Here is a 27,088-nt window from a genome sequence, read left to right as displayed (position 1 = left end):
TACTGAAAGTGACATTCAAAGCGAGGAGTCTATCCGCCTGCTTGATGTAGCCAACTGTAACTCCGAAATATTTTCTATTGGGCTGGTTGGTTCAGAGTATGTATTGATCATAAAAAAGGAGAAATTAACGCTAAACAGCGAGAAAAAGGAAAGAAAAGGGGACACCCAGAACGGCAACTTTCGACTGATTTCGACTCGGCAACGAGCATTTCACCTGGGTTCCCCCGTTCGCTCACAACGACCATGCCGAGACACTCCTTCAAAAGATGGAGAATTCAAAACCTAGAAAAAGGGGTGAGCTAGTGGAGAGAACCACAAGGCTTGATTGAGGTTCTACACCACATGTCTCACAACCTGAAACAAAAAAAAAAGTGCCTATAGTACCCATCATGTTCTCGGCACCGCGCAAGCTGAGCCAGTGGTGTACATGCGTACTGTGCGACAGACACAAGAAACGCAGTTGTTAAGAAACGAACACCCCAAGTCATATGTAAAATGCACTACGGGTGTAGTTGCATGTTTCTGCTACTTGCGGCATGACATATGTTGGCCATACCAGACGTGGCGTTAATGAGCGTGAGAAGAAACACGAGCTATCTTCAAAAAGTAATGATCCAGAGGATTTGCCTGTGCATTGGCGGGCACATGAGTGTTAACCTTCGCTGTACAAGACTGGACATCTCGGCAAAAGCAACAATACGGTCACGCAAAAATTGTTCACAGCCTTTAATATCAGTATCAGTGTCACATATATTTTTTCTCTTCCCTGCGTGAAGTCGTTTTTTTTTTTTTTAGTGTAAGAGGCTGATGCGATGCGCGACGGCATGCTCTTTGGCGCTTCGCTGCAGAAAAGAAACTATCAGCCTGTGTGCGATGTTCTAATAAATCAGTCAATAGTTCGCACTTTCATTGCTCTTCTCTCCTCTTTTCTTTTTCGTCCTTTTCAGTTATGTGGCCATATTTTTATGGTGAATACACAGCCAATAAGTGTAAGATTTTTATCCTCTGTATTTTTTTCCGCTGCGAGAAAAAGAAGAAAACTCTCACCATGTCCTGTCGTGTGGTCAGGTATGGCAGACAAAGGCTTGCCAGAAAGAACCTCCCATTCACCGGAGTCTGCTATATTCTCTTGGTACCAGCCGCACCCGTTCTTCGTTTCAAAAGTACAATTAACACCTGCAAAAATTATTCAAGGGCACACTTATGAAAATTCACAACATAGCTAGAAAACATGTTATGCCTTCCGCAAGGTAGCCTCAGCGCAACAGCCAAGTTGCTCTAAGAAGACTACAAGCACTTTCGTTCCTAGGTGTATTCTAATGCATGTAAAGTATATTTTAAAAGACAAATGTTTATGGCAAAACTATATAAAATATTTTATTCATTTTGTTTCAGGACATGCGCTTATTTCGGGAACCTCAATATATGCTCGAGCGAAACGAGAAGCCCTTGTTTTTTAGAGAAACTTGCAAGTAGTGAAATGGGATATTTTAATAAACTTTATAATAACCATGTTGCTTTGTCCCTGCTTTGTTTTAGTAATAATGAGAATGCAATATCGAAACACTTGGTCTTGTATACTAACGTCATGTGATACAAAACCATCACCATCGTCATCATCATCATCATCAGCCGCACCAGCACCAGCAGCAGCCTGACTACACTCGCTGCAGGGCAAAGGCGTCTCCCGTGTTTCGTGGATGAAACCGCCCCTGTGCTTTCTGCTGCCACGTGTAGCCGCAAACTTCATAATGGCATCTACCCACCCAATTTTCTGTCTTCCCCTCACACGTTTGCCTTCTTTTAAAATCCAGTTAGTGACCCTTAACGACCAGTGGTTATGATTATTCTGCCTACGCGCTACGCGCCTTGTCCATGTCCTCTTCTTCTTTTTGATTTCAACTGTACACAATGTCATATATGATATCCTTAACCCCCATGTGTTCCCTCACTCACTCTCCTGTCTCTTAAGGTTACACCCATCATTTTCTTTCCCATTGCTCGCGGCATCGTCCTCACTTCAAGTTGAACCCTATTTGTGAGCCTCCAAGTATACGTAAAAATAAGTGTCGGCCAGATTCAGCTGTTTATACACCACTCTGGAGAAATAGCGGCTGACTACCATTTATGATTTGAGAACGCTTGCCGAATGTGCTACACCCCATTCTTAATTCTTCTAGTTATTTCAATCTCGTGGTTCGACTTCACAGTTACCGCCTGTCCAAAGCAGGCGTATTTCATTACAATATACAATGTCTCGCCACCTAAGTAATTGATTGATTTGTGGGGTTTAACGTCCCAAAACCACTATTTCATTATGAGAGACGCCGTAGTGGAAGGCTCCGGAAATTTTGACCATCTGGGGTTCTTTAACGTGCAACCAAATCTGAAAACAAAAACGCTGAGCTCCGCCGCCTCAGGATATAATCGCAATCAGCAGGAAAATCTACGAGCCCAGTGAAGTGTAGGAGTAAGTATACTTACTTCGTTTATTCAAGTGCGACTCCAGCTGTTCCACTTTACAGCAGCGATTTACGTGCAGTATGCCTGTAGTATGCAGCACAAAACTATTGCCGTAATGCCGTACTCTATCACAAACCACATGTCAATATGGAGTTTTAGAATACCGTTTGCAAGCGCTGCGGATGAGACACATTTTATCATTTCTACCTAGTACGACAATTCTTGCAGCGTTGCTGAATTCGCGTTTTCTTCTGCTACTGTTTACCTCTCTCGCTAGGTTTTCATGTTTCAAATGTTAACTTGTTCAATTCTTGCGTATTTTATGCCTGTAGTTCTGTCCAAAGACGAAAGACCATTTTGTGAGATCAACCAATTTATTCAGAATGCCTGCTAACCAAGAATGTTCTCTAAACTATGTAGCCGATCACGGAACATATTCCACAGCGAATGTTCGTAGATTGTTGAACACTGCTGAGCACTTCGAAGCCCTAATTGCCTACTGGCACATGATATTTTATACATGCCCAGTTATTGACACATAATTATCGAAGTTGTCTATTTGTAAATGTATCTAATGACGCATACTAATTAAACCTTTCTTTCATATATTCACCAACGCGACAGCAATCAGCATATACAAAAGCTCGCTGAAGAAGCAACGACGGCTTTTTATGTAAAAATGCCCAAAAGTAGAATGCACGAGATCACTCACTTTCATCTGTTGTATCCTCAGGGTGACAGTGGTGGTACTCGATGTCGTCGATACTGACGTTCTCAGCAGCAGAAAAGTAGAACTGCGTCAGCAGATATTACGCCATGAATAACAGCATCAAATACTAATCAATTTGCTTAAATCGGAGTTATTAGAACTGTCCATTTATACATAAATTAAACGCATATGAATCACAATGACGGCTATACATAAATGACTCGGGCAGCTATCGACGGATTTGGGTCAACACTATGTCGGTTACTCCCATTTTTTTATGTTCTTTCTAAAAACGATATATCTATATTATCACTTGCGCTTGGTGTACAGTCTCAATGGAGAACAATGTATTGATTCAAAATCTTTCATAGCATATCTTTAAAAAAATGCGCATTTTTTTTTCAAAACAAACTGCTTGAAATATTTTAGGTTGGACTAATCTATGAGAAGCACTCCGGTTTAAATTGAGCTTTCCTAAACTATATATTTCTATACATCAATTTAAGTTTAATTGATTGCGTGCTAAACCATACATATTTTTATTTAATATTGCAAATGAAAGTAACTGAAACACAACATTTTTACGACTCCTAACGAAAATTTAGGACGCGTTTCTGCTTCCAAAAAAAAGGGTATATTGCAGTGCAGCAGGAGTGCCAGAAATAATTGGCAACAGTATATGTGCAATGAGCTGTGAAGCATGCCCCATTCTGATAAAATTTTAGTCCTATTTCAAGTATGACTTAAATTTCCAACCACTTGGTTTAAGGTGTACTTCTAGGCAGTGGATACGAACACTTTTAAATCTTTTTTTTTTTTGCCCTTCCATCTTACCCACTTCAAAACACGAAACAAATTTTGTTAATCGAACTTCCGCAGCTCATCTTTTTGTCTCGCTCTCTCATTCTCTTTAACCTGGACCTTGTATCAAGGCCTTCACACCAATCAAATGCCCGTGCCACTGGCGTATTGCTTTCTGCCCAATCCACGTTGTTGGCAGCAATATCTGTACAAAAATTCGAAATAAAGTTTTATTTTAACCATTGAGGCTCTTGTTCATAGGCTTTGCAACATGAATGTCGAGACTGGATCAATAAATGCTACTGCGCCAACTGCCGCAATGAGCGACAGTCTTCACGACACGGTGCTGCTTTTCACGTTGACCTTGCAGATTTTACACATTTTTAGTTTGTTCAACCAAACAAGGAACTTGTTTCATGATTGGGACATCATTCAGACATATGAGCATTATTTTACCGTTGTTCAAAATAATGTATAGTATGCATCTGAGTTTTACAAAATGATGTTTTGTAGTTTACCCAATATATTTAACAATTTACAGTGAGAATAAACGTGAGAAAGTTGTTACTTAAAATACAAGAAAATATTGTGAGCCTTTCTTTGAATTGCCGCCACGGAAGAACAATGACTCAGCAGCCTCTGTATTTATATGATTATGGCATGTAAAAGGTCGAAATACATTAGTCTCGTTAATTCACACAATATTACATTTATGGAGGCAACTGTTGTCTAAAACATATACAAGGTGCCCTAGCTATCCTCAGCCAGATCTTAAAAATAGGCGACACACGCAATTACGACGCCACCAAATGCATGTTCCTGGCCGTTGTCTGGAGTGAGTCAGACTATGTATTGTGTTCTGATCAATGGTTTATTTAGACCCTATTCAATGACTAACTTCTGAAGAAACGAAGATGGGTCATAACTTTCAATGAGAAAGTTGTAGGTCGGTTTGAAAAAAGTTCAATTAGACAGTTTCAATATTTATATTGGTAATTATTAGTGTTTTCCTGCTAACTACAAATGCCCACGTAATGCAAAATAATACCACATGACAAACGTACTGGGGCGCTTACGCGCACCATGACTCTGGTGCTCCCTAACGTTCCACATACGAACGATACGCTTCCTTCGCACCGGTTCATGACAGTGGTAAGCAGTCACAGCAATCATCGTTTTTTCGCCGATAGTGAAACGTGTTCATTGCAAAGCCACCATCATCGTTGCGGCTCTGTTGAGACAGCACAATCGGGCAAATTCTACGGCCGTTCGTGTGTGGGATGTTCAAAAGCACTAGAATCTTCGTGTACACTGGCGTGCGAGCGGTCTTGTCACGTGGTATTTTTTGCATTTTGTTGGAATTTGCAGTTAGTAGGAAAACACTAAAAATTAACAGATATAAAGCTAGAAGCTGTGTAACCTGAAGCTTTACAAACCGATGAACAACTTTCTCATTGGGATGCTTGGCCCATTTTCGTACCTTAAATATTTCGATTGTAAAGTTGATTCATGTAATTAGGCAAATAATCAGAGCACAAAGAATCGTCTGACTCACTCCAGTCAACAGTCAGGATCAATCATTTGACCACGTCGTCAGTGTGTCGTCATACTTTTAAACTTGGACTAAACATAGTGGGGACTTTCTTTAGCTGCAGTTTCTCTGAGGAAACCAACATGCCGTCTGAACTTGTTACTATATCTAAACATAGAGGAGTGGAGTGGTGAAAGTAGTAACGCTAACGGCGACTCAATTCCGCTAGGTGCAGGTGCACTTCAGCTTACTATATAATATAAACAGGTCCCCGTGTTTCCCTGTGTTACTTTATTGAACCCTTTGAGACGCTATGTAAACAAGTGCGTACTTCACATATTTCTGCAGTTTTTATTAGGCAGAGGGTAACAAATGGCAATATATATTGTACTTCAGATAAATTGAACCTCCTGCATGTTAAGTTTGTCTTCATATAACCAGATTTTGCTGTGTGTTGGTATATATGATTACTTTTCTGAAGGCACTGCCATGTTTGACGAGTCGTGTGACGTGCCACTTCCTGCGAGCAATGTGAAAATAATTTTTGTTGCTCAAAATGGATATAACCAAGCATAAATTTCCACTATATTCCTAGCCTGAGATTTTATCCTCTTTATGCCCAAAGCAAGCATGCATGACTTCTGGGTAAATAGATATATAATTACGACCTAATTAGGAGGAGTTGCTATAACACTTATAAATTCAATAATGATCGTATTATTCTTGTTGCAATAGAAAATTGAGTGCCTTGAAGTAACGTTGTAGAGTGTTCAATTATTTACAGACAGTTCTTTATAGGTGTGGTCTGAAAGAGTTAACAGTGCTTATGCCCTATCGTCTGAGGCTCACGTTACTTTGTACCTTTCTCACACAGCATTCAATACCAGCCATAATGCACGCATGATTTCATTTGCTTTTCTCGTTCTTTAAGCACTAACGAAAGAAGTACAAAAGAGGAAGTTGAATTTAGATTGTCCATCACACACAGAATTGATGGAACCCGTGTCATTGAGGGTGTTTGACCCAGTCTCAGCGGTGTCATTGCTTACGCTAAAAGAAAGACCAGACTCCCGCTACCAGCAAACAAGCAAGAACAGCGAGTTGACTGGCTTACTCTGGCACCTGGACGTCGGTTTCCGACGTTCACTGCCTGCATCTTCCAAGTAACTTGGTCCAAGTCATCCCGAACACGTAGCACCCTTCTTCTGACAGTCTCTGTATTGTCTTTATCTCTCAGTGTTTCCACAACGTCCACAGAAAGGTGCGCTGCAAATTTGGAAAGGGAGCGCGGAACAGGTACAAGTTAAGTCACTTCATTGTTTAACCAATCAAAATAAGGATGTAGCCTAATCAAAAGACGCTCAAAAACCATGAATTCTTGATTTAGTCTCTATTACTTTAGATTCCAGCCACCACGATTGGTCTGTATCAAATTGAAGATTCAGCGGTGCAATTCATCAATGCACCGCAATAGCCACTAAGCTACCGCGATAAAAATGGGATACGTGTTGATTTCACGTATTTATTTTCCCTATACGTATTTTTTCTTCACTGTCTCAATGCGATTGTCGGCTCGTGAAACGAGGCTATGTGCTTCAGCACTGATTCAGTGTATACTACGCATGGGCGAAAATCCCCTTGAAAGGAAATTCCTCTCATTGTCGTGGATATAGAAGAATTAATTCATCTTAAATTTTTATAGAGTGTTTTTTTTTCATTATTGTTTTTCATACTTTCAAATATTCGTGGATAGTTTTCTGATGACATGACAGCACATATAATGTACCAGTCTCGTAGGAAGGCATCCCCCCTTAAAAAAACTGACGAAGGGGGGGGGGTGCCCTACAGAAAAACAATAATGTTTCTCTCAGATTTCAAAGTCTTAAGCAAGTGCCCCCCATCCTTCGAAAGAAAATTGGACTACAGGCCTGTACTGTACTAATAGTAATAGTTTAACGACGTCAGTGCTACCGGAGATAATAAATGTACTGAAATATTCTGGTTCCAGTGAAGAACAAGAAAAGTTACATATAAATAAATTACTTTCTGGAATACCATACTTTCAACAAATGCATGTTTATGTAAACCCATACGCATAATGCTCTTTGTGCAGTGAATCGCTAAACAAATATTTCTGAAGTAAAGCGCGCGCTGCGATTAATATTGATGCGCATGTGCACGGGTTGGAAGAGTGTGAAAAAACTTTTTGGCATCCACATCGTTGAAGTAACACTTACTTTGTTTAGGTAGAAAGGTGTAGAAACTAAGTCTGCATGAGTGGCCCATCGCACCCAGCTGCGGAGTCATCAAGGCAGTGTTGCGACCCCTGGGAACAACTGCATCGCAAAGCAATTGTTAGTGATGATATATACGTGAAGTGAAGCAAGCACATTGTGCATTATACATAACCCTTACAAAGTCCACATCAAAACGCGTAAATAGCCATATAGTTTGGCTGACTAGGTTCATTTGAGTATGGATATAATATCGGATATAATATTTTATGGTTATCACAAAAGAAAAAGCCAACAGCACTCCGACAAGGCTTTCATGAAACCTTCCCATTTCATTCGTGCTTCCTTACTTAGTCTTGCGACCTGTATAGTTATAACTGCATTGTAGCTGCTCATTAAAAAGCTAACGCACGAGCATCGAAATGGTTGCTCAGTGTTATACCAGTTTTCGCATGGCTGTTTCAGTTTATAACTTATCTCAGAGAGCACTCTCCCACAATCTGACCGAGATTGAATGTCTTGGTCCCGCCTTCAACACCTCCGACATCACCGTCTGGTACGAGAGAGGTAGTGATGGGCAGATCGAAGAGAGATTACAAACAGCGATCAGGGTTCTTCCAGGTTTTCTTCACAAGGCAGGACTCTGCTTGTCGGCTAACAAATCAGAACTGCTCCTTTACTGTAAGGCCCACAATCGGTGCAAAAAAGGAAGTTTTCCAGATATCTCAATAACCACAGCGAAAGGCTCCATTATCTCAATCGTAAAAAAAAGTTAAATTCCTCGGTATGTTCCGCAAGGAAGATGGCTGTAATGCCTGCACTTTAGAACGCATCGCAGCCAAAGCCGATCCGACGACAAAATTATTCACAAGAGCGGCCAACAAACAAGGGAGGGCGGGGGGGGTATCCGCGGAGAACCTTCGGAGACTATTTCATGCGTTCCTAATGAGCAACATCAACTACATTGCAAAGGCCAACAAGTGGAGCAGAAAGAAGAAAGCCAGATTAGAATCATTAATCTGCAAGAGCATAAAAAAGTACTTCATCTCCCATAAACCATCAGTACAATAACTCTTGGCGCTGGGTGTCCACAACACCTTTAGAGAAATAGTACCGACCGACTACGAGCGACGGCGAAGACCGACCGACTGATCGTTGTCATAAAAGAAAAAGTCAATAGCACTCTGACACTGTGGCTTTGATGAAACCTTTTTATTTCATCTGTGCTTCCTTACTTGGTATTGCCACCTTCGCAGTTATACCTCTATTGTAGCTGCTCATTGAGGTGGTAAGACAGGAGCATCAAATTTGCTGCTCATGCGTATACCAGTTTTCGCATGGATGTTTCAGTTTATAAGGTTGAAGTGACGAGAGACGAAGTGCCACTGTTGTGGCAAGAGACAAAGTGCCCTTTACCAGCCCAACAACGACGGTGGAGATCCCATTATTTGTGATAATCGACCACACTATCTTTATACATTTGTTTTTCTCTCATTATTGTTTTCATAAATGAATTCAGGATACACGTTACAACTGCCAAGTTGCAGCCACGTGCAAGTCGTGCACTTTTTGTGATATGAATTTACTCAAATTAGCCCATAGTTTTAGTTAGAGGCCAACTGCAATGAAATTTTACCTGGGCATAGTTAGCTCAGAAAGCGTAGTATACGTTGGGTAAACAATGCTAATGAGAGTGAAGAAAACTTGCACTCACATATTTTATTTATAATAAGTGCTCTAATTGTCAGCTAGTAGACGACGCGGTATGTAGCGGTGTGCCTGGGCAGAACGGACACAAACAGAAATGACTTCAATTACAGCTCACCACGACTCGTGAGCAGACCTACCTGCAGCCGCATCCGCTCGTTTCCTGCGTGACGCGTCTCTACGAGTCAATATTTCAGAGGATTTAACTATTTTGTAGTAGAAAATGTGGCGACGTAGACTGCTGGAACGCATGTTATGGTTGAGATCAGCTTTCATGCTTTTGCAAAAACTTGAAGCTCCGAAAGCTGCGGGTTATCAGAGTGAGGCGAAAAGAATGCAATGTATCAGAGCGCGGTGCTTTACGTGGCACACTTCAAAGATGACGAATATAAACAAGACCAGTGTCTCTCCGTCCAGATACTGTTGAAACTGGAAAGAATGTTGAAAACTGACATAGCGCCTTCAAAATTCCGTCAAATCCTGCAAACACAACAACGGGAAGCCCCAATTGGAGTTTCAAGAAGTGCCGGCGATGACATGTGTTCGTATTAAACAGCTTTATTATAGCGTGGAATGCCTTTTCGCTAAATTAAAGCGTATGTTTACTCCAAAGACAAAACCGATCAAACAACCCACGAAATGCTAGACTAGTTTCGCCATCTATGATCGTGTAATTAAAGCTTTAAAAGCTGATCGGCGCGCGTCTGGTTGCAAGTAGACAACACAGCGAAGCTTGGCAAAAGTGTTATCGTGCTCAATTCAAAGAAATTTAGCCCTTAAAAGCATTATAGGAAAATGAATTGTGCTATAAGAGCTTTCATATAAATTTTTGAGTGCAGCCAGACAAGTGTTTACAAATGCAGGGATACTTTTGGAAGAGATGGGAGTGTATGAAACCGAGCATTGCTATTGATAACAACGCTGTCTTTTCATCCGTACTCTATCAACGAAGCGAGAATACGTAAAGCGTAAGCGAGCGACATCATTTTTTTTTTTGTGTGTGAACTAGCGACTTTACAAAAACAGCAGGAGAAGGCAGTAGGCGCGAAGCGGGCAGCCGTTATTTAGATACGTGCTTTAACGAGCTTTTGCGATGATGTTTTTTTTTTCACGTTGCATGATTACAACAGACACTTTTAGTTGGGCGTACGTAACGGGGCTACGTACGCAGCCTAGCTACTGGAGAGAAGTGCGCATGTGCAGTACCGATATCTCGATTGAAATAACAACCAGATAGCGAAATGGCAGCGATGGCGTCGAATGCAGAGAGCAACAAGGACCGGCCCAAATCGAGTATATTCTACTTCAGGGACGATGTTGCGCTAATAGCAGAATTTTAATCCAGCGATCCATTTAGACATCCGGACACGGAAAACCTCGCGTAACTGAACAAACCGTTGTAAACCATGGATCCAAAGTGCTTCGCCTTGTCTTGAATGCTTGTGGCCATTATGACGGCCGCTACCACACGAGTGCGCTAGAAAGTATTCAAAAGCTGTTTTAATGCTAATAACATACGTCTAGTTGAACCAAACCTATTTCGGTATGGTCAATACGGTTAACTAAAAGTGTCTTTGAGCGCTTCGCATGCAGCGTACGCAACGTATCGTGCTGCGAACGTAGGCTCGTTACGTACGTCGAATTAAAAGTGTCTATTGTTTTGTTTTTTCGTTATTGTTCACAGAGAAATTTCTGCGGCGTGGCCGCGAAGCGAATACCTTGGTACGCATAGCAGTCAATTCGTCTGCATTGGTCGGTCTGTCGAGCTGCTGTCTATCTCACTTACGGTCAGCTGCAATGGCGTCGTTTTTTTCTAGTTTCAGTATCAAAAATTGCGTTGTTGTTGACGAGTGTTTTTTCAGGTAACTAATTGCATTTCTAAGGTGAAATTTGGCAGGCAGCATTGTCTACAGCTAGACTGCCTATAAATCACCTTTTTGAATTGTACACAATTACAACAAAGCACCCGACGATATTCGTTAACCAGGGCATTATTATTGTTATCGAATCAGAGATTATTGCGCAAGTTCTCATGCTGGTCCGTGTTCAAGAACATAGCCAGCGAGAACACGCTTTTTCTCGAATTTGCCGCCTTCCGTATTAAGTGATTGTCAGTCATGCGACATGCAGAAAGATATTTTGTTCATCTCGTTTTACACTTTGCATTCCATCTAATAAAAATATGGAGAGACATGTATTGATACGACAGACTGTATTATGAGAAAACTTATATCGGCGAATACATTCACGCTCAATACTTGTACACCGCTTTCGTTACGACTGCCATGGCGAAACTTCTCACCGGCATCTGTCCTGAGGAAGGCAGCGTAGAATCCGCGCTCGTCATGGCTGCTGTCTTCTCGAGGGAAGGAGGGAAAGCGTGCTTCATTGTGTGAAACCAGAACGGTGGATAAACGTGTCCAACGGGGCTGGCTCTGTGCGCGTGCGGCCTCTAGACCACACATGTCCACCGAAAAATCACAGGCGCCTGCGTGGGTGAAAAGAACGAGTTGAATGCAAAATTATTTGGTTTATGTAAAGTGTTCACAAGTTTAGCAATAATAAATCAGGCGTTTAGTTGTCACCAACTTCTGCGTTTGATTGATTGATATGTGGGGTTTAACGTCCCAAAACCACCATATGATTATGAGAGACGATGTAGTGGAGGGCTCCGGAAATTTCGACCACCTGGGGTTCTTTAACGTGCACACATATCTGAGCACACGGGCCTACAACATTTCCGCCTCCATCGGAAATGCAGAACTTCTGCGTTTGATGCAGGCGGTATACTTGGCCACAGTGCTATATCAGTGCTTATGTTGTTACCAACTCCAATACCACCCGCTATATACGCGTGATTTTTCTTGTTGCACCATTCGTTACTCCGTCACTATTCATTCAAAAAGATTATTCACTCATGTGCGAAATTCTGTACATATTAAGCCAATGTGTCCGCACTATTCTATGGCCTTTTCTTGAACAACGTTTGTGATAGCATATGCACTATAAAGCTTGAAAATTGCCCCGCCGCGGTGGTCTAGTGGCTAAGGTACTCGGCTGCTGACCCACAGGTCGCGGGTTCAAATCCCGGCTGCGGCGGCTGCATTTCCGATGGAGGCGGAAATGTCGAGGCCCGTGTGCTCAGATTTGGGTGCACGTTTAAGAACCCCAGGTGGTCGAAATTTCCGGAGCCCTCCACTACGGCGTCTCTCATAATCATATGGTGGTTTTGGGACGTTAAACCCCACAAATCAATCAAAAGCTTGAAAATTAGCTGAATATCTGATATTCCATTTCTAAAGAACGGGTTTATGAAGATTAGATAAATAGGAAAAAATGTGCCTCTGTGTGTTAATATATAGATTGCTCGTGTTGAAAATACAAGTATACATCGGCGTGTATATTTATAAATGAACTCTTAACATTGGTAAATTTTACGGTGATTTGTGAGCAGCTATGACCTACCGTTGGTCTCCCCCCCCCCCCCGCCCCGCTTTTTTTATTTGTTTAGACAAAAGGCACGTCTTACATCTTGCAGTATGTTTGGCGTTCATCATCATTTTTCTCACGTCTATGTAATGAATACCAATGTCACGTGCCCAGAAATGACCATATTGTGAACGCAGTATAATGATCGCTGACGTGGTGTAGCGCTGATGCGCTGATGTAGCCCGTCTTCATTCTACGCGGTTATAATCAAATTCTGTTTGACTAAAGCACATTATACTCCTAATATAACAGCCCGTTAAATTTAGCAGATTCTTTGATGTACTGGTTTTTCTTCATGAATTGGCAACTTCACACGTGACATGTGTGTAGAAAAAAAGACTCGTTTTCAATGACGTGTGTGCTCACTCTTGGTTGATCACAGCAAGCAATAGCCATATGCCATTTCAGAATGGGCATCTGACAGTGTTCTCAAGGGTTGTGGATGTTTTTTTTTTATGTTTGTGCCCATCAAGATAGCCTATATAGGACCTCTGAAATAGAGGCGCATGAACGTAATCAATGTATAACAGTGCTCCTAGCTCTCATAGATGTTTAATTATGTAGAATTTTGCAAGCCAAATTGTAATTTCTATTTCATAACCTTGTCGCCACATTACGTGATGCCGGAGAACTGATTTCCCATACTTCAAAAAATTTAAATAACCACTTTGTTTTAACTTATCTTTACATATACACAAATATGTGCGTTATATATGTACCTCAATTCTTTGTTTGAGTCATTATACAGATTGTTGCAGTTAGAGAACACATAAATTACCAAACTAAAAATATGCTTAGTTTTTTTTTGTTTGGTGTAACGCGGGTTAACAGTTACTTAATGGAAAATCACCTACCAAAGGCAGGGATATTCGAACGGATTGCCCTACTGATTGCACGGTTTAACACTCGGTTATGATTCGCAACCTGTATCTGATAACTCAAACTGCCTGTAGCTGAGAAGTTCGTCGTAACCGCTCCAAGCATTTTCGTTATGATGATCTAGTGTTTTTACAAATGGCAAAACCGATTTATTATCGCTTTCCAACCAATTGCGCGCAAACCAAGGTCACTAGTATGTGAAATGTGTAAAGTTGTGGCAATGACTGACCGCAGTGGCTTTCGTCCGAACCGTCTGGACACTGTCTGAGGAAGTCACATTGTTGGCCTGCCGGTATGCAGTGGGTGACGGATAGGCAGCTGAACTCGGTAGGTGAGCAATTTGATGGTGCAGAAGAGGTGGTTTCAGGTGAACTCTTCGGCAGCAGACCTGAGGCAGTCATGCAGTGCTCAGGTATAACACGTGGTCAAAACTGTTCTATGAATAACTTATTTGTATTCATTTGTAAACGTAATAAAATTCATCCTATAGTGGTAATTAGGGACAGAATAAAAAATTGATGGTTTCTCAATAAATAATCTTTCACAAAAGTGACATCATTCAACACTACGCTGTCAAGCAGATACGCTAACAGCGTGTCCCCTGATGGCCTAATTGGCTTTTATCTCGTTTTGACTTTTGGAAAAGAATTCCCAGCGCCCATCCTGTGAATGTGACTATACCCTATACAAATCAAGTCTTTGTTTTTGTCCATCCTTTTAATGTCATATTTTTCACGCTAGCCTCACCTCCATAGATGAGGTGCTGTAATGGGATGTAAGTGAATATATTTGGATATTGTCTGAAGAACTTTGGCACACATAGAAACACTTTGGTGCTTGCATATTTTTTACCACACAAATTTCAGTCAGAGACTATAAATTAACCAAAAGCCCCACATGCAGGCTTTCCTGTCTATCAGACGTTTTTTCGTAGCTCGTTATGCCATATTGTAACATTTTTGAGATGCATTTCAAGGTCCTTATTCAGACAACTGAACGTTACGAACACTAGCATATACATGAGTGAATATTTCTCTGATAATGCGCTCATATTCTCTGTTTTGCGTTCATTGTTCTCTTCGTCGTGTGTAGGGTAACATACCGAGCACTACCACTGTTAACCTTCATGCCGTATCACCTCAATGTATCTCAGTTCTTACTTGTGTGTACGCAGTATTTACTCTTGACCATTATTGCAGTGCTCACTACGAAAAACGCTTCCACTCATTCTGCACGCGTAAAAACTTGCTGAAAAAATGTCTACTATTTCAACGTTGGTGTCTTGTTTACCCCCCCCCCCCAAAAAAAATTACGTTCATCACCATGATTACATTTTCCGCAGTTAGCTACTGCCCATTTCTCTCCATAAATTCTACCTGGCTACTTGTTATGTGCCCGCAAACTTTTGCAAGTAAACAAACGCAAAAAAAATGGTTATGAATATTCAGGTTGATGTTTCTTTCCCACTAAAAGTTTTACATCTGATTTACTAGGGTTCCTTACAAACTCATTCGATACTGAAGCAATGTGAGCTCTGTCGTGAAGTTGCCCCAACCTTTAGTACTGAGAAAAGCAGCGCGATAGACGCGAACATTTAGAGCAGATGGCATCACTGCAAAAAGTCAAACCACACAGTGAGACAGAGGTTCTATAGGTAGGTACAGTCAGTGGTAATATAAGGCATACCTGAAGCAGCATGACAGCTGTCAAGAAACGTGACGTCATCTATCGCTATGTAGCCTGCGGTGTTTCTCCGCCCTTCAATGCTGCCTTCTATCGACACCTAGTCGAAAATGAAAGAAAAACAACTAAATGGTGACACAGAAGAAATAAAAAAGAGTGAGACTCTTTTAGTACGCAGAGTAGATGCATTGTACTCTACCGACATGGAAAGAAGTGTGCACGCATGCTTGAGTGCCGAACTTAAAGAAACTTGTCGCAAACCTAACTTCTACTCAGTGAGAAGTTGTGCGTGGAGAAGCCCGTTTCTGCAGTCCTCGGTACACATGTACTTTTTGGCTCTTTCTTTCTCCTTATTTTCGGTATGGCTGCGTTGTTTTTTTTTTTTTTCGCAAATTCATATTTAAAGCATGAGCTAAGAGGAGTACTTTCTCCTGTGTATCACAGAATAGAAAATCTCGCATCGTATTGTGCGGCCCGAAGACTAAACGTTAGATGCTGCCAGTTACCATTGTATTGCTTACTTGCGAAAAAAAAAAAGCCTGTCGAGTAGAAGTACTCCATGTGCCGAAGCTGAAGTAAATAAAGATGTACTTTGCGCATTACGTGTACCCTCAATCTTATTGCAAACGTTGGATAAGAGCAGTTTTCGTGCTTCCGTATTTGCTTTTAACGAGCACAGCCTAGTCAAAAAATGTGCTTTGAACAAAGTTAAGCCCGTTACAGGCAACAGCAGGTTCTTTCGAGTAAGCGATATTTATTTTTCGTGTACCCTTTATACTTGACTTGCTGGCCAGTATTTTGGCCTTCATTTTTTGTCTCTTTAATCTCTTTAGTTGCGATTTTTTATGTTTGCTTGAGACGGTGTTTATTTATTTATTTACTTCTTTAGGTATTTATTTATTTATTTATTTATTTATTTTACATAATGCAGCTATGTAGAAGGGCTATTGCAGAGTGGGGTAACAGTGCGAAAAATCGGCAAAAGAAAAGATACGTAAGAAGTAACAACAAAATAACAATAAAACACATTTATACCAATAAAGAAATTAAGCTTTTGTTACATAATCATTTTCGACAAGAATAGTAACACAGTCATTCGTTGGGAGTGATTAAATGTGACCAGGTAAGGAATTCCATATTTCTATTATTCGTGGAAAGAAACTATACTTGAATGTATCTGTGCGCACAAAAAAACGCAGCAAAATTGAGCTCGTGGAAGTTACGGGTAGAAGAAGGCTGAGCAAATGACAAAATAAAGCTGTGTTTGAAATGCGATACGAATGGTTCATTATTTTCTGCAAAAATGTTAATGATTCTATGTCACGACGTAACGAAAGAGGTTCTAGCTTTAGCTCCTGTAATACTAATGACAGTGCATGAGAAATAGCGGTCGTACCTGCAAAAAATGAAACGGGCAGCTTTCTTTTGAACTGTATATTATAGGATTTGTATGGGGGAGGAAGAATTTTATAAAAAAATTCACTCATTGCCAGGCAAGATGGACTTGTGTTTTATTTTTTACAAATTTTGTGAACGTTTAGGTTATTGGTTAGGCCAGTTTCTTTATATCACATATTTTATACGCAGTAGCTTCATTCCGTCAGAACTGTTGTACGAATCTCAGCATATTCAAGCAATTTCGCTAGTCATTAACGAGAATTGTTTCATTGTTTAGTGTTTTAAGTTAGCTCGTCAGCACTGAATTTCTATATATATGGCAACAAAATTATTATATGATGAAAATTCTCACAATCAAAATGCAACACAAAATCAGCAGCATCATATGGTTAGAAAACACAGTTTGGTAAATTAGTAAATAAATCAAAGGCGTAAGTACAACAAGAACATCTTCAGAGAGATATATGAGCCTTATCATTAAAAATCACTTGAAAATAAATCAAACAAACATCAATCGTCACCTCAAAATCGGAATCTTCGTGGAATGGCACAAATGCTTCAGTGAAATGGCTAAAGTCCGTAGGGCGATCGGTTTTCCACACTTCCTTAAATTCGCCGTCTGCAGTGATACGAGTCTTGACACTGAGCACGGCGTTGGTCGGGCCTCTTATCGTGTAGTAAAAACGCATCTGCATATAATCACAATCACTTATAAAAATGTGTACGTGCACTACTTTCAAAAATAAAAGTACGCAACTGCGAGGCAATGGAAAGTGAACTTCAAAGCTGCAGTGCAAAAAAAAAAACTGCTTTGTTGGCTATTATAAAACGCTTCAGCAAAGACATCCTCTTAAAAGCAAAAAAAAAAATTTGTTCACCTCTCTAAGAGGTCCATATCACTCTACTTTCTCACAGAAACTATTCATTTCATCAAAATAATGTCATTGGAACAAAACCATTTTCAATTAAAAGCAACTTTGTTCCTTTAGATGATTTTCTTACTTCATCTCTAAATTCTTTAATCTTCTGAATTTGATTATCCTAGTTGAGATCTTTGTTACAAAATAGAAGTCCAATATTTTTTTTTGCTTTGTCAACTCGCGGCCTCATAGAGTAGATTTTGAAATCATTTGTCAGGTCGTATGCCATTTATAACAATAAAAAACTCCAATACATCTGTCTGCAATATGAGATCTATTCAGAGTCAAATCTGAAATACGTTTAGCCAAGTTCTTTTACTATCTCAATTCTCTCTTAGTAAGAGTAGACGGCTGCGTTTCAGAAGGGGCTCACAGCTGAGGATACAGGTTCTCATCGACAAAGGAGCAAAAAGACATGGAGAAGAATTTTGACAAGATCAGGCCGCATTTCGTGGCTTGCTCTTACCACACAAAGGTTACTGGCATTCAGTTGAGGTCCCACAAGTGATGCGAAGACAGCTTTCACTTTTGACTTCAAGAACAAGAAAGAACCTGTTGCAAGAAAGCAGCAAAAATGCTATTTTTGTAGACTGCACAAATGAAAAATGGTACAAAGCTTGAATATTGTCTATAGTGCGCAATAATATTATGGTTGCCTTTGACGAAAAATAAGTGGGAAAGTACGACACAGATTTTTCATCATATGATTCAATAAGTGCAAAATTTTCTCTCATTATTAGTTTCGAACGCGAGCTTTAAATATGTTTAAAATAGCACATTCCATCGGTGACATAAATTTGGGTGACTTGGTATGTTTATACAAGTATATTTATTGAAGATTTGAGTGTACGATTAGCTGTACTAATTTACTTATAGAAAAACGATATCAGTGTAATCATTTCCCAACATAAGGATGTTTGTAGTACGGACCTCATAGTTCTTAATGCATGTTTATTTAACACCAATAATAAATACGCAGCTGACCTATGCACTGCAACAACCAGTGCACTAACCCGATGAGCACAAGAAAGACGACCACACCAAAGTTTTGTAGTGTGTTATTGTACGCCGGTGTTTTGCGATGGTGCACTAACAAGCCCAAGTGCTCGATACTCTGGTATATATATTCATGATAAGCTTGTTTAAAAATGTGCTAATGAGTCCTTTCAGTTATGTGCATTTTGATTTCCATTTAATTTACTCCTCATTTGTCTGTGCGCCAAACAAAAAAGGTTGTTTCCTGGTTTTACGCACGTCAATAAATATTTCACTTCGAAAATAGAACTCTCTGTGCCTATTTTATACCTGCATTTCATTGCATCACACTAGTCGCTCTCCCGTTCTATGGTTATTATGGCCAGGATGATTATTATTCGTGTTCTTTAGATGCCTCATCATACGCAATAATTTACTCTTTCGGTGTCAGCGTCCCGTGGCGACGGCGTCAACACAAGTCATGATGACGCCATCATGTGACTTGATAATAAGGTCACATGATGTCATCGCACGGCATCGTCGCTTGGTCAAAGGCCGATTACAGAGGCCATGTAAAACCAGGTAATTTGCAAAAAGCTTGCAATTTCTCGGATATTGGAGGCGTTTCGAATCCCCGTTCAGTCCCGAAAGCTTTCGGAGTGAGCCAGAGAGGATGATGACATGGCTGAGACGAAAAAAAGTTGGCTTTCACCTTCGCGTCTCTTTGAGCTAACGCATAGGCACCCTGTGAGTATTTCCTGTTGGTCTTTACATATAGTATATTACCGCATATTTCATTAGCTGTGCACATGAAGTTGTTTTTTAAATGCACCTTCAAGATACCGTCACAGCCAACGAGCTAATCGTCAAAGGCGCTAGCCATTGCTTCCACATTACGTGGAGGCAAAAGAAAAACATGACCGTGTTCACAGATACTCTGTGGCGTATCGTGAATTCCTAAAGTGGCTTGGTAATACTGTTGCATGGAGCTTCACGGCGTGCACTGATGACAACGCAATGTTACCGTCTTTTCCTCCACTTGTGTGATCTCGCGTTGGTCCACGTGCCAGGTCCTGGAAAGGTTTTACTCTTGTCCAACCACCACCTTGGCTTGCCTCGAGTGGAATCCAGTCGCAGAATGATGAATCGAAGTTGCATCTAAACTTGTAGTCGTCTGAAAAACAATCGGAACAAGCACGCATACCACGTGATTGTTATTCTTCTTCTTGTTGTTGTTATTTTCTATTGTGACCTCCTGAAACCAGCTATTTGATGCACTATCTACACGAAAACAGCAAATACAGGCCGATCGCTATACTTGTGAACTAAACATAACATGTGCACAATTTACTAATCTAATACTGTGGAACAGTCTCCAAATAAATTATAGATAAGAGTGCACACGATGTCAGATAAGCTCCACCACCACCAACTTCTCACATGCAAAGAAAAAGACGCTGTGTCCCACGATCGAAAAACAGTCGCTTGGTCAAATTCACATTCAGTCATAATAAAGCTGAGCAATTTTTATATTCTTAGTTTTATAAGCTACATGTTTTTTTTTTTTGCAGCACCAGCACAAGCAATATTGCGGATTATTTCAGTAATAATAAATGCTTTCTCGATGTAAAACGTCTTTTCTGTGAAACAACATTCAGTACATCCGCGCATGAAGTTTTGCTGGTCACGTAACTAAGAATTTGTTACTTCTCATGGTTCCACTTCTCATCATTTGTATTAGTCTCATTGAACATCTTCCTGATTTTCTTCAGTCGCAATTGGTATTTAAAAATCAGATCTCACATTTGCAACACAAAAATCTCAATGAAGAAAAAACTTGAAGAAACGCAAATAAGCAATACACAGCACTTTAAACGTGGAAAAACAATAATAACGTAAAGGTGCGGAAATACTGGCAAACGTTACCTCTTCACAGTATAAGAAGTCATTCACATTGTGTGAAAGAAATGTGCAGTAAGGATGTTTCTACGAAAAGAACGCCCGTTACTTTTATGAACCTACGAAACGTGGTTCCGCTACTCAACCACGGAGACACTGACACGTAAACATGAAGCCGACGCGAACTGTGAACAGAGTTTGTATTTGTTTAGTTTTCGGGAAAACAATTTAAACTTCAACCAAAAAAAATTGGCCCGAATCAAAATGTTACACTGTAAATGTCGTCGAAAGACGATAGTCTTACGTCTGGAGAGAGTGAACAAAACGTGTATTTGATGTTCTGCGGAAGAAAATCGGTGAATGGTATTCCGCAGGCGCTGCGTTATAGTGCCTCGAGCGTGTGGGGGAGGTGAACGAGCGCATCTAGGCACGTTAGACACGAGTGCCATCTGGCAGTTATCTTCGAAAACGAAGGCGTGAAGCCCACGGAGAAAGATGCGCGCCAGTCTCGAAGGTGATGAGGTGTAGAACGCAAAGCTACGGGCAGGTGCCACCACCGTGACGTCGTAGCAAAGTGTTGGAAACACGTTTTTGAGCATCGCGTTGCACTGTCAGCGCAGCGTGATTAAACGCTACATTCCTTAGAGTTACTTGTGTGTGCCTCTTCTAGTATAAAGGCAGACATAGAAAACATCGAAGCGTTGTTGTGGCGCCTCAGATGTGCGCAATAGTTGCTTTTTAATTGACATTCGCACAACTATGAACGCTAAACCTTGAGCAATATTGGTGGGCGCTGCGGATGGGGTCGGCCGTTTGGGGCCATTTAAGGTATCGTTAGGGCGGACAAAGAGACAAACTTACAGACAGACCGACAGACCTAAACTTTTCCGTCGAAGGTCTCCAAGAAAGACTATCGTCTTTAAAAGTACGTGAAAATGCATAAACCTGACGTTTTGGAACCAACTTGGTTTCATCCTCAAGGGGGATTGGGGATACGTTGCAGCGGCGTCTTGAAGGCACTCGTGGGGCAGATAATGAACCCCCTCTCCCATTTTGCCATGGATCGTAGTCCGTGTGCATGCACGAAGGGAGATGGTAATTAACCGCCCCGCGAGTGTTTTGAAGGTGCCGCTGCAACGAAGCCCGTGTGCATGCACGAAGGGATGGGGTAATTAACCGCCCCGCGAGTGTTTTCAAGGCACCGCTGCAACGTATCCCCAATCTCCCTTGAGGAAGGAAGCAAGTTGGTTCCGAAACGTCGGGTTTACGCATTTTCACGTACTTTTTTGTTGGAGTTTAAATCCTTTCCCAGTTTACATACTCAAACAGACAGACATCTGTCGAATGTTTATATTCTGTTTTGTGTTTACGTGTCAGTGTGCCTGTATGTGCCCATTTCAGAAGAAAACTCATACATAGCGTACAGTGATGTCATATAAACTAGATCTCATGGCGTATACTACGATTAATTTCTTTTTATATGCCATAATTATAAACGAACAAATATATTTTTCTTCATTCGTCTCTATGGATCGAGGGTTAGAAACTGCGACTTAGTAACTCAGGTCTCTATGTTCATACGAGCGAGCGTAGAAGTTGCTTGATGGCAAAAGCACGTCAGAGTTCGAGAAAAATTTTGAGCGGTGAGTAACTGTGTACATGAGAACAAGGAGGCAGCAGTGGCGCAGTGTGGTGGCAGCGAGGCAAAGGAGACGCGAAGGGGAAAAGGGGCGCGAAGACTACAAACCGGCTCTGAGCTTTTTCACTACCGGTGTAGTACGCCGTCAAGCTATGGGAGATCCCTCACCGTCTGCGCAGAGGAAGTGCTCGGGCCCTTCGCGTATATGAAACGTTAGATATATCTGCTGTCAGAGTATTGAGTAATGAACAGTGAGGAACTATAACAGTTTAGCGTTTCTTTAAGCGTATCAATTGAACTTAGCGACAATCCTATTGATGAGTGTAAATACAATGCGTAAAATGAAGACAAAAGGTTCAATGAGAATGCGCTTACATGCCGATTTACCACAAGGAGGGTTTATTGTGGAATCAGATATAATGAATAGGTAAGAAACCCTACACGAGACCTTAACAGGCTTCTAAGTGCGTAATCCTTTCATTCACGGACGAAACAAATAAGCGCAGTTTTAGTTGGAACTGATACTGAGTTGCACGTGCAAGCTTTCATTTTTAATAGCATATTCACTTCGGCAATAAGGCAACCATATCTGTTATGATAGTATCTTATCACCTGGTACCCTGAGAAAGCCTGAATAGCTTCGCGGGAATCGCAGTGAGGGGTTATGTTACTCACTCATCTTACCTTAATCAATAGTGAACTCAGTTGTCTCGACAGTGCCTAAAGGAATCTTGTGATCACGACGCCCTGTGTGTTTGATCGTTTTATTGTCTCTTTGTCAAAATTAGTCTCAATGAAAGAAGTGCGAGGCTTATTTGATAGATTGATATGTGGGGTTTAACGTCCCAAAACCACTATATGATTATGAGAGACGCCGTAGTGGAGGGCTCCGGAAATTTAGACCACCTGGGGTTCTTTAACGTGCACCCAAATCTGAGCACACGGGCCTACAACATTTCCGCCTCCATCGGAAATGCAGCCGCCGCAGCCGGGATTCGAACCCGCGCCCAGCGGGTCAGCAGCCGAGTACCTTAGCCACTAGACCACCGCGGCGGGGGAGGCTTATTTCATAAAGTTCCCGAATGCCGCAACCGTGTGCATGTGACGGAGAAGATTAAACCTCCTGGCTACATCGATGACGCTTACTCGTTGGGTCCCAAGTTCGCCGTAGAAACCTAGAGGAGCCCTGAAGAGCTGTTGACTTTCGTGAGGCAGGTGTCAAAGTATGCGACGGAAAAAGCGGTTCCACACCGTATATCTGAGGGTGGTGATGTGGTAGTCCGCTCTAAGGTAGCGTATCCAAAACTCTAGGTTGAGCACGTCACTGACTACCTGACGAACAATTATCTTTGTGTGCGGCCAGCTGATAAGGAAGGTGGCTTCTGTGTGTTTTCCACGGAAGTGTTTTGTGAAAAAAGTCAGTAGTGCGAGTGCCAAAATCTTCAAGCGGCGCAATGATGTGTCACTGAGCAAGGTAAAGTCCTCAGCTATTAAGCTATGCAAGAACTTCAAGCTTGGTAGATTAGAGAAGTCCCTAGAAAATAGCGAAACGAACCACCTGTTGGTTCAATTCAGACGAAAACCCCTAAAGTTTACGTTCCCCTAAGGGTTACTGTGTCATAATATGACTCCTAGCAGAAGCCAGTAGCACTGTTTTTACAAGTCAAGCCTTAAGTGTTCGCCAAATTAGTACCCATTCCTTATACGAAACGTGAAATAAATAATTAATAAAGTCAATTTTTAGTAGCTAACGCTGACAAAGGTTACCAAGCTTTTTCCATTCACACCAAAGATCTTTTTCACTCCATTCCTCACAAAGATCTGGCAGAAGTATAGTAAAAGAGTCCATTGATTAAAGTGGTGCCATAAGGTTCCAGAATGACGTCTTGATATCTAGTAGCAGTTTTTATATATTCTCTATTTTTATCACGTGTCAACTTTTAATAAATGGGATGACGCTGTTTATCTACAGAAAACGAGGTTATGTATAAAATCGTGCATTGCACCCATACTGAGCGATCTTTTTTTCGCCCGTCTTGATGTTGTTCTGTCCGATAAGCTCGCTCACACAAAGGTGCGCAAGGCTTTTCGTTGTGTTGACGATTTCTTTTTTGTTGTTGTTGTTGTTGACGAGTGTGCTTCAGTTGACATGAAACGCCAGGTTGCAGAAATACTGCCAATAATTAGGGAGTGCCTTGTACCACTTGAAGTGACGAATGAAATACCGCAAGAAGGCACAATCCACTTTCTTGACCTTCGTTTGCCTTGTTCGTTTGAACACACTTGCTGTTGCTATGAGCCATGGTCAGAAAAGTCTGTCTTGCAGTACAATTCAGCGCATTGAAAGTTGATAAAACGAGGGATCGCCAGGCTGTCTTTTACGAATGCCCTGATGAAGCCATGCCATCACACTATAGCCGATAGTGTTGCAGTACAACGCAAGCGATTATTCTTGGCAGGCTTGTTAGTGCATGTTAGCTTTTACACTCTCGTCTGTTTTTTTTTTCTTTTTGACCGTATAGCCCCTTTTCTTCACGCTCAAGCAGCGTTGTGCTAAAGCAATATCATCTTATCATGCACCAGCTCACCCAGTCAGCAGTACTTGTCGGCTTCTTTATTATTTATTATTAGTTCCTTCTTAGCAATAAACTTTCCACGTTGTTAGTCAGAGCTAACTACGCATTGGACATTCTATTTTCATACATCGTCGTCTTGTTATGCTCTGTTCCTATCATTGTTACACCGCTCAGTCAACAATGTAATTTATCAAGTCGCGCTTTTGAAATACTACACCTGCTGCGATACTAAACTATATGCATGCATAGTATGACAATTATATATGGGTGTAAGTATATCGACTTCAGCTTCGGCTTATAAAAGCCAGGCAATTCACGCACATGAAGCTAATGAACATTCTGCTAATGATAAGTAAAAAAAGGAAGGTTATGTGCCTAGAGGTAATTCAAGCTTACCGCAGCCCTCTTCATCGCTTAAATCACCACAGTGGTCAATGTAGTCGCAGCGATGTTCCATTACAACAGCCACCTTGTTCTTGCAGATAAACATTCCTGGATTAGGTTGTGGCATGGGCACTGAAAAAGGAAATCGTATAAATGTTTGCGTGCGCTAAAATTATTACCCTGGCATGCCAGATTAGCATTCAATGTTATGTATGATTTGTGCGCAGAGTCAATTAGTCGCGATAGCATGTATATAGACAATCTCGATGGGTTTTTGTCGTCGTCATCGGTTTTATGCTCCATATATAGATAAAATCGACATCATTCGGTTCATTATATGGTATACGCGCTAGCAAAGGCACGCGAGAGCTACTGAAGATGAGCGCGGCTGAAGTAGAGCTCAAAAGAGCCAGCCGTAAACGTCGCGCGAAAAGCACGCGCCCTGGCATGGCCATTTGGTTGAGGCCCGGCTTCAATGACTCTTTAAGCAGAGGGGAAAGGCCCCGCGAAGTAGCGTGAAGGGGCGTGACTGGGGAGAGGCGAGAGATGCGTGGCCAGAGCAGCAACTGCGAACTTTGCTTATAAGGACGCATTTGCGAGTGCTAGCTCGGGCGCAATCTCAACAGGCATTAAGAAACACCTCGTAAATCTCCTGTGCTCTCAACGCTTGCTTTGCCTTTACAAGATATACAGCAAGAAATTAGCTTTCATCCCTGAAGCGGCCGTATTTCCTTAAACCAGCTTTTTGTTGAGTTAGGTGAGATAAGATTTAAAAAGAGTTAGCCGACAGCCTTACTTCATATAGCATTCCAATTTGTTGCTATCGCATTTATTGCTACGCCATGGCAGCGAAACTGATTTGTTTCTGTAGCGAGCAACTAGCCAGGCTATTTGGTATGTGACATTGTGTCGAGCTGGATAGCTACATTGTAAATATTTTACATTTATGACGCTAAAATTCTCTTCAAATCTTCCATGATCCGCCCAATTTAAGCTATTTTTTTTCTGTGTTTGTGTGAGCGTAACTTTGACTTCAACTCCCGTTAGCATTTTAAGGCATTCAAGGGTGTCTCAAGAAAGTATTTATGAGGTTACGCTTGATATAGGTGGAGGTTGATTCATTTACATATCTCAGTAACAAGTATTCCGGCGTAAAAATATTATAACATATATGTCGTTCTTTTCGCTAAGCTATGCTGAAAAACAACTCAATTAAATTTTAACAAGCCCCGCCGCGTTAGTCTAGTGGCTAAGGTACTCGGCTGCTGAACCGCAGGTTGCGGGATGGAATCCCGGCTGCGGCGGCTGAACTTTTGATGGAGGCGAAAATGCTGTTGGCGCTGTGTGCTTAGATTAGTATGCATGTTAAGGAACCCCAGGTGGTCAAAAATTTGCGGAGCCCTCCCCTACAGCGTCTCCCATAATCATATGGTGGTTTTGGGACGTTAAACCCCACATATCAATAAAATTTTGACAAAATTTATGCACAAGCTGTTTCACAAATATCGACAGATAGCGTTGTATTTGGGCATGGCACTCACGTGCTCACTATTCAAAGTGGTGAGGCCCAAATTTATGGCTCTAGGTATAGTTTAACTTAATGTTCTGTAACACCTGAGAGGTAATAATAATATGTCTGGTTTTATATCCCCAAAAAAAGACGGGGACGTCGTAGTGGAGGGCTCGTATAATTTCCGACCATCTGGTCGTGCACGACCATCGCACAGTACACGGGCTTGATAATTTCGCCTTTATCAAAATGCGACCGCCACGGCAGAGAACGAACCGCGACTTTTGGGTC

At 41.3% G+C, this 27,088-nt stretch overlaps 1 protein-coding gene across 1 annotated transcript in view; it reads right to left on the bottom strand.

Moving 5' to 3' along the window:
* LOC119176965 (MAM and LDL-receptor class A domain-containing protein 2) overlaps positions 1 to 27,088 on the bottom strand; it is a 217,568-nt gene that overhangs the window by 151,374 nt on the left and 39,106 nt on the right. Inside the window, exons 10-20 of the mRNA XM_075878325.1 lie at positions 25,300 to 25,419; positions 19,814 to 19,963; positions 18,281 to 18,366; positions 17,416 to 17,583; positions 15,500 to 15,596; positions 14,043 to 14,201; positions 11,748 to 11,933; positions 7,742 to 7,840; positions 6,619 to 6,770; positions 3,176 to 3,257; positions 1,048 to 1,176 (exon numbers count right to left, since the gene is read on the bottom strand). Coding sequence (XP_075734440.1) covers positions 1,048 to 1,176; positions 3,176 to 3,257; positions 6,619 to 6,770; positions 7,742 to 7,840; positions 11,748 to 11,933; positions 14,043 to 14,201; positions 15,500 to 15,596; positions 17,416 to 17,583; positions 18,281 to 18,366; positions 19,814 to 19,963; positions 25,300 to 25,419 — 1,428 coding nt within the window. The remainder of the gene's footprint in view (positions 1 to 1,047; positions 1,177 to 3,175; positions 3,258 to 6,618; positions 6,771 to 7,741; positions 7,841 to 11,747; positions 11,934 to 14,042; positions 14,202 to 15,499; positions 15,597 to 17,415; positions 17,584 to 18,280; positions 18,367 to 19,813; positions 19,964 to 25,299; positions 25,420 to 27,088) is intronic.

The sequence above is a fragment of the Rhipicephalus microplus genome, chromosome X (genome assembly GCF_043290135.1).
Source record: "Rhipicephalus microplus isolate Deutch F79 chromosome X, USDA_Rmic, whole genome shotgun sequence".
Classification (NCBI taxonomy): Eukaryota; Metazoa; Arthropoda; class Arachnida; order Ixodida; family Ixodidae; genus Rhipicephalus; species Rhipicephalus microplus.
This window is presented reverse-complemented; position numbering and strand designations above follow the sequence as displayed.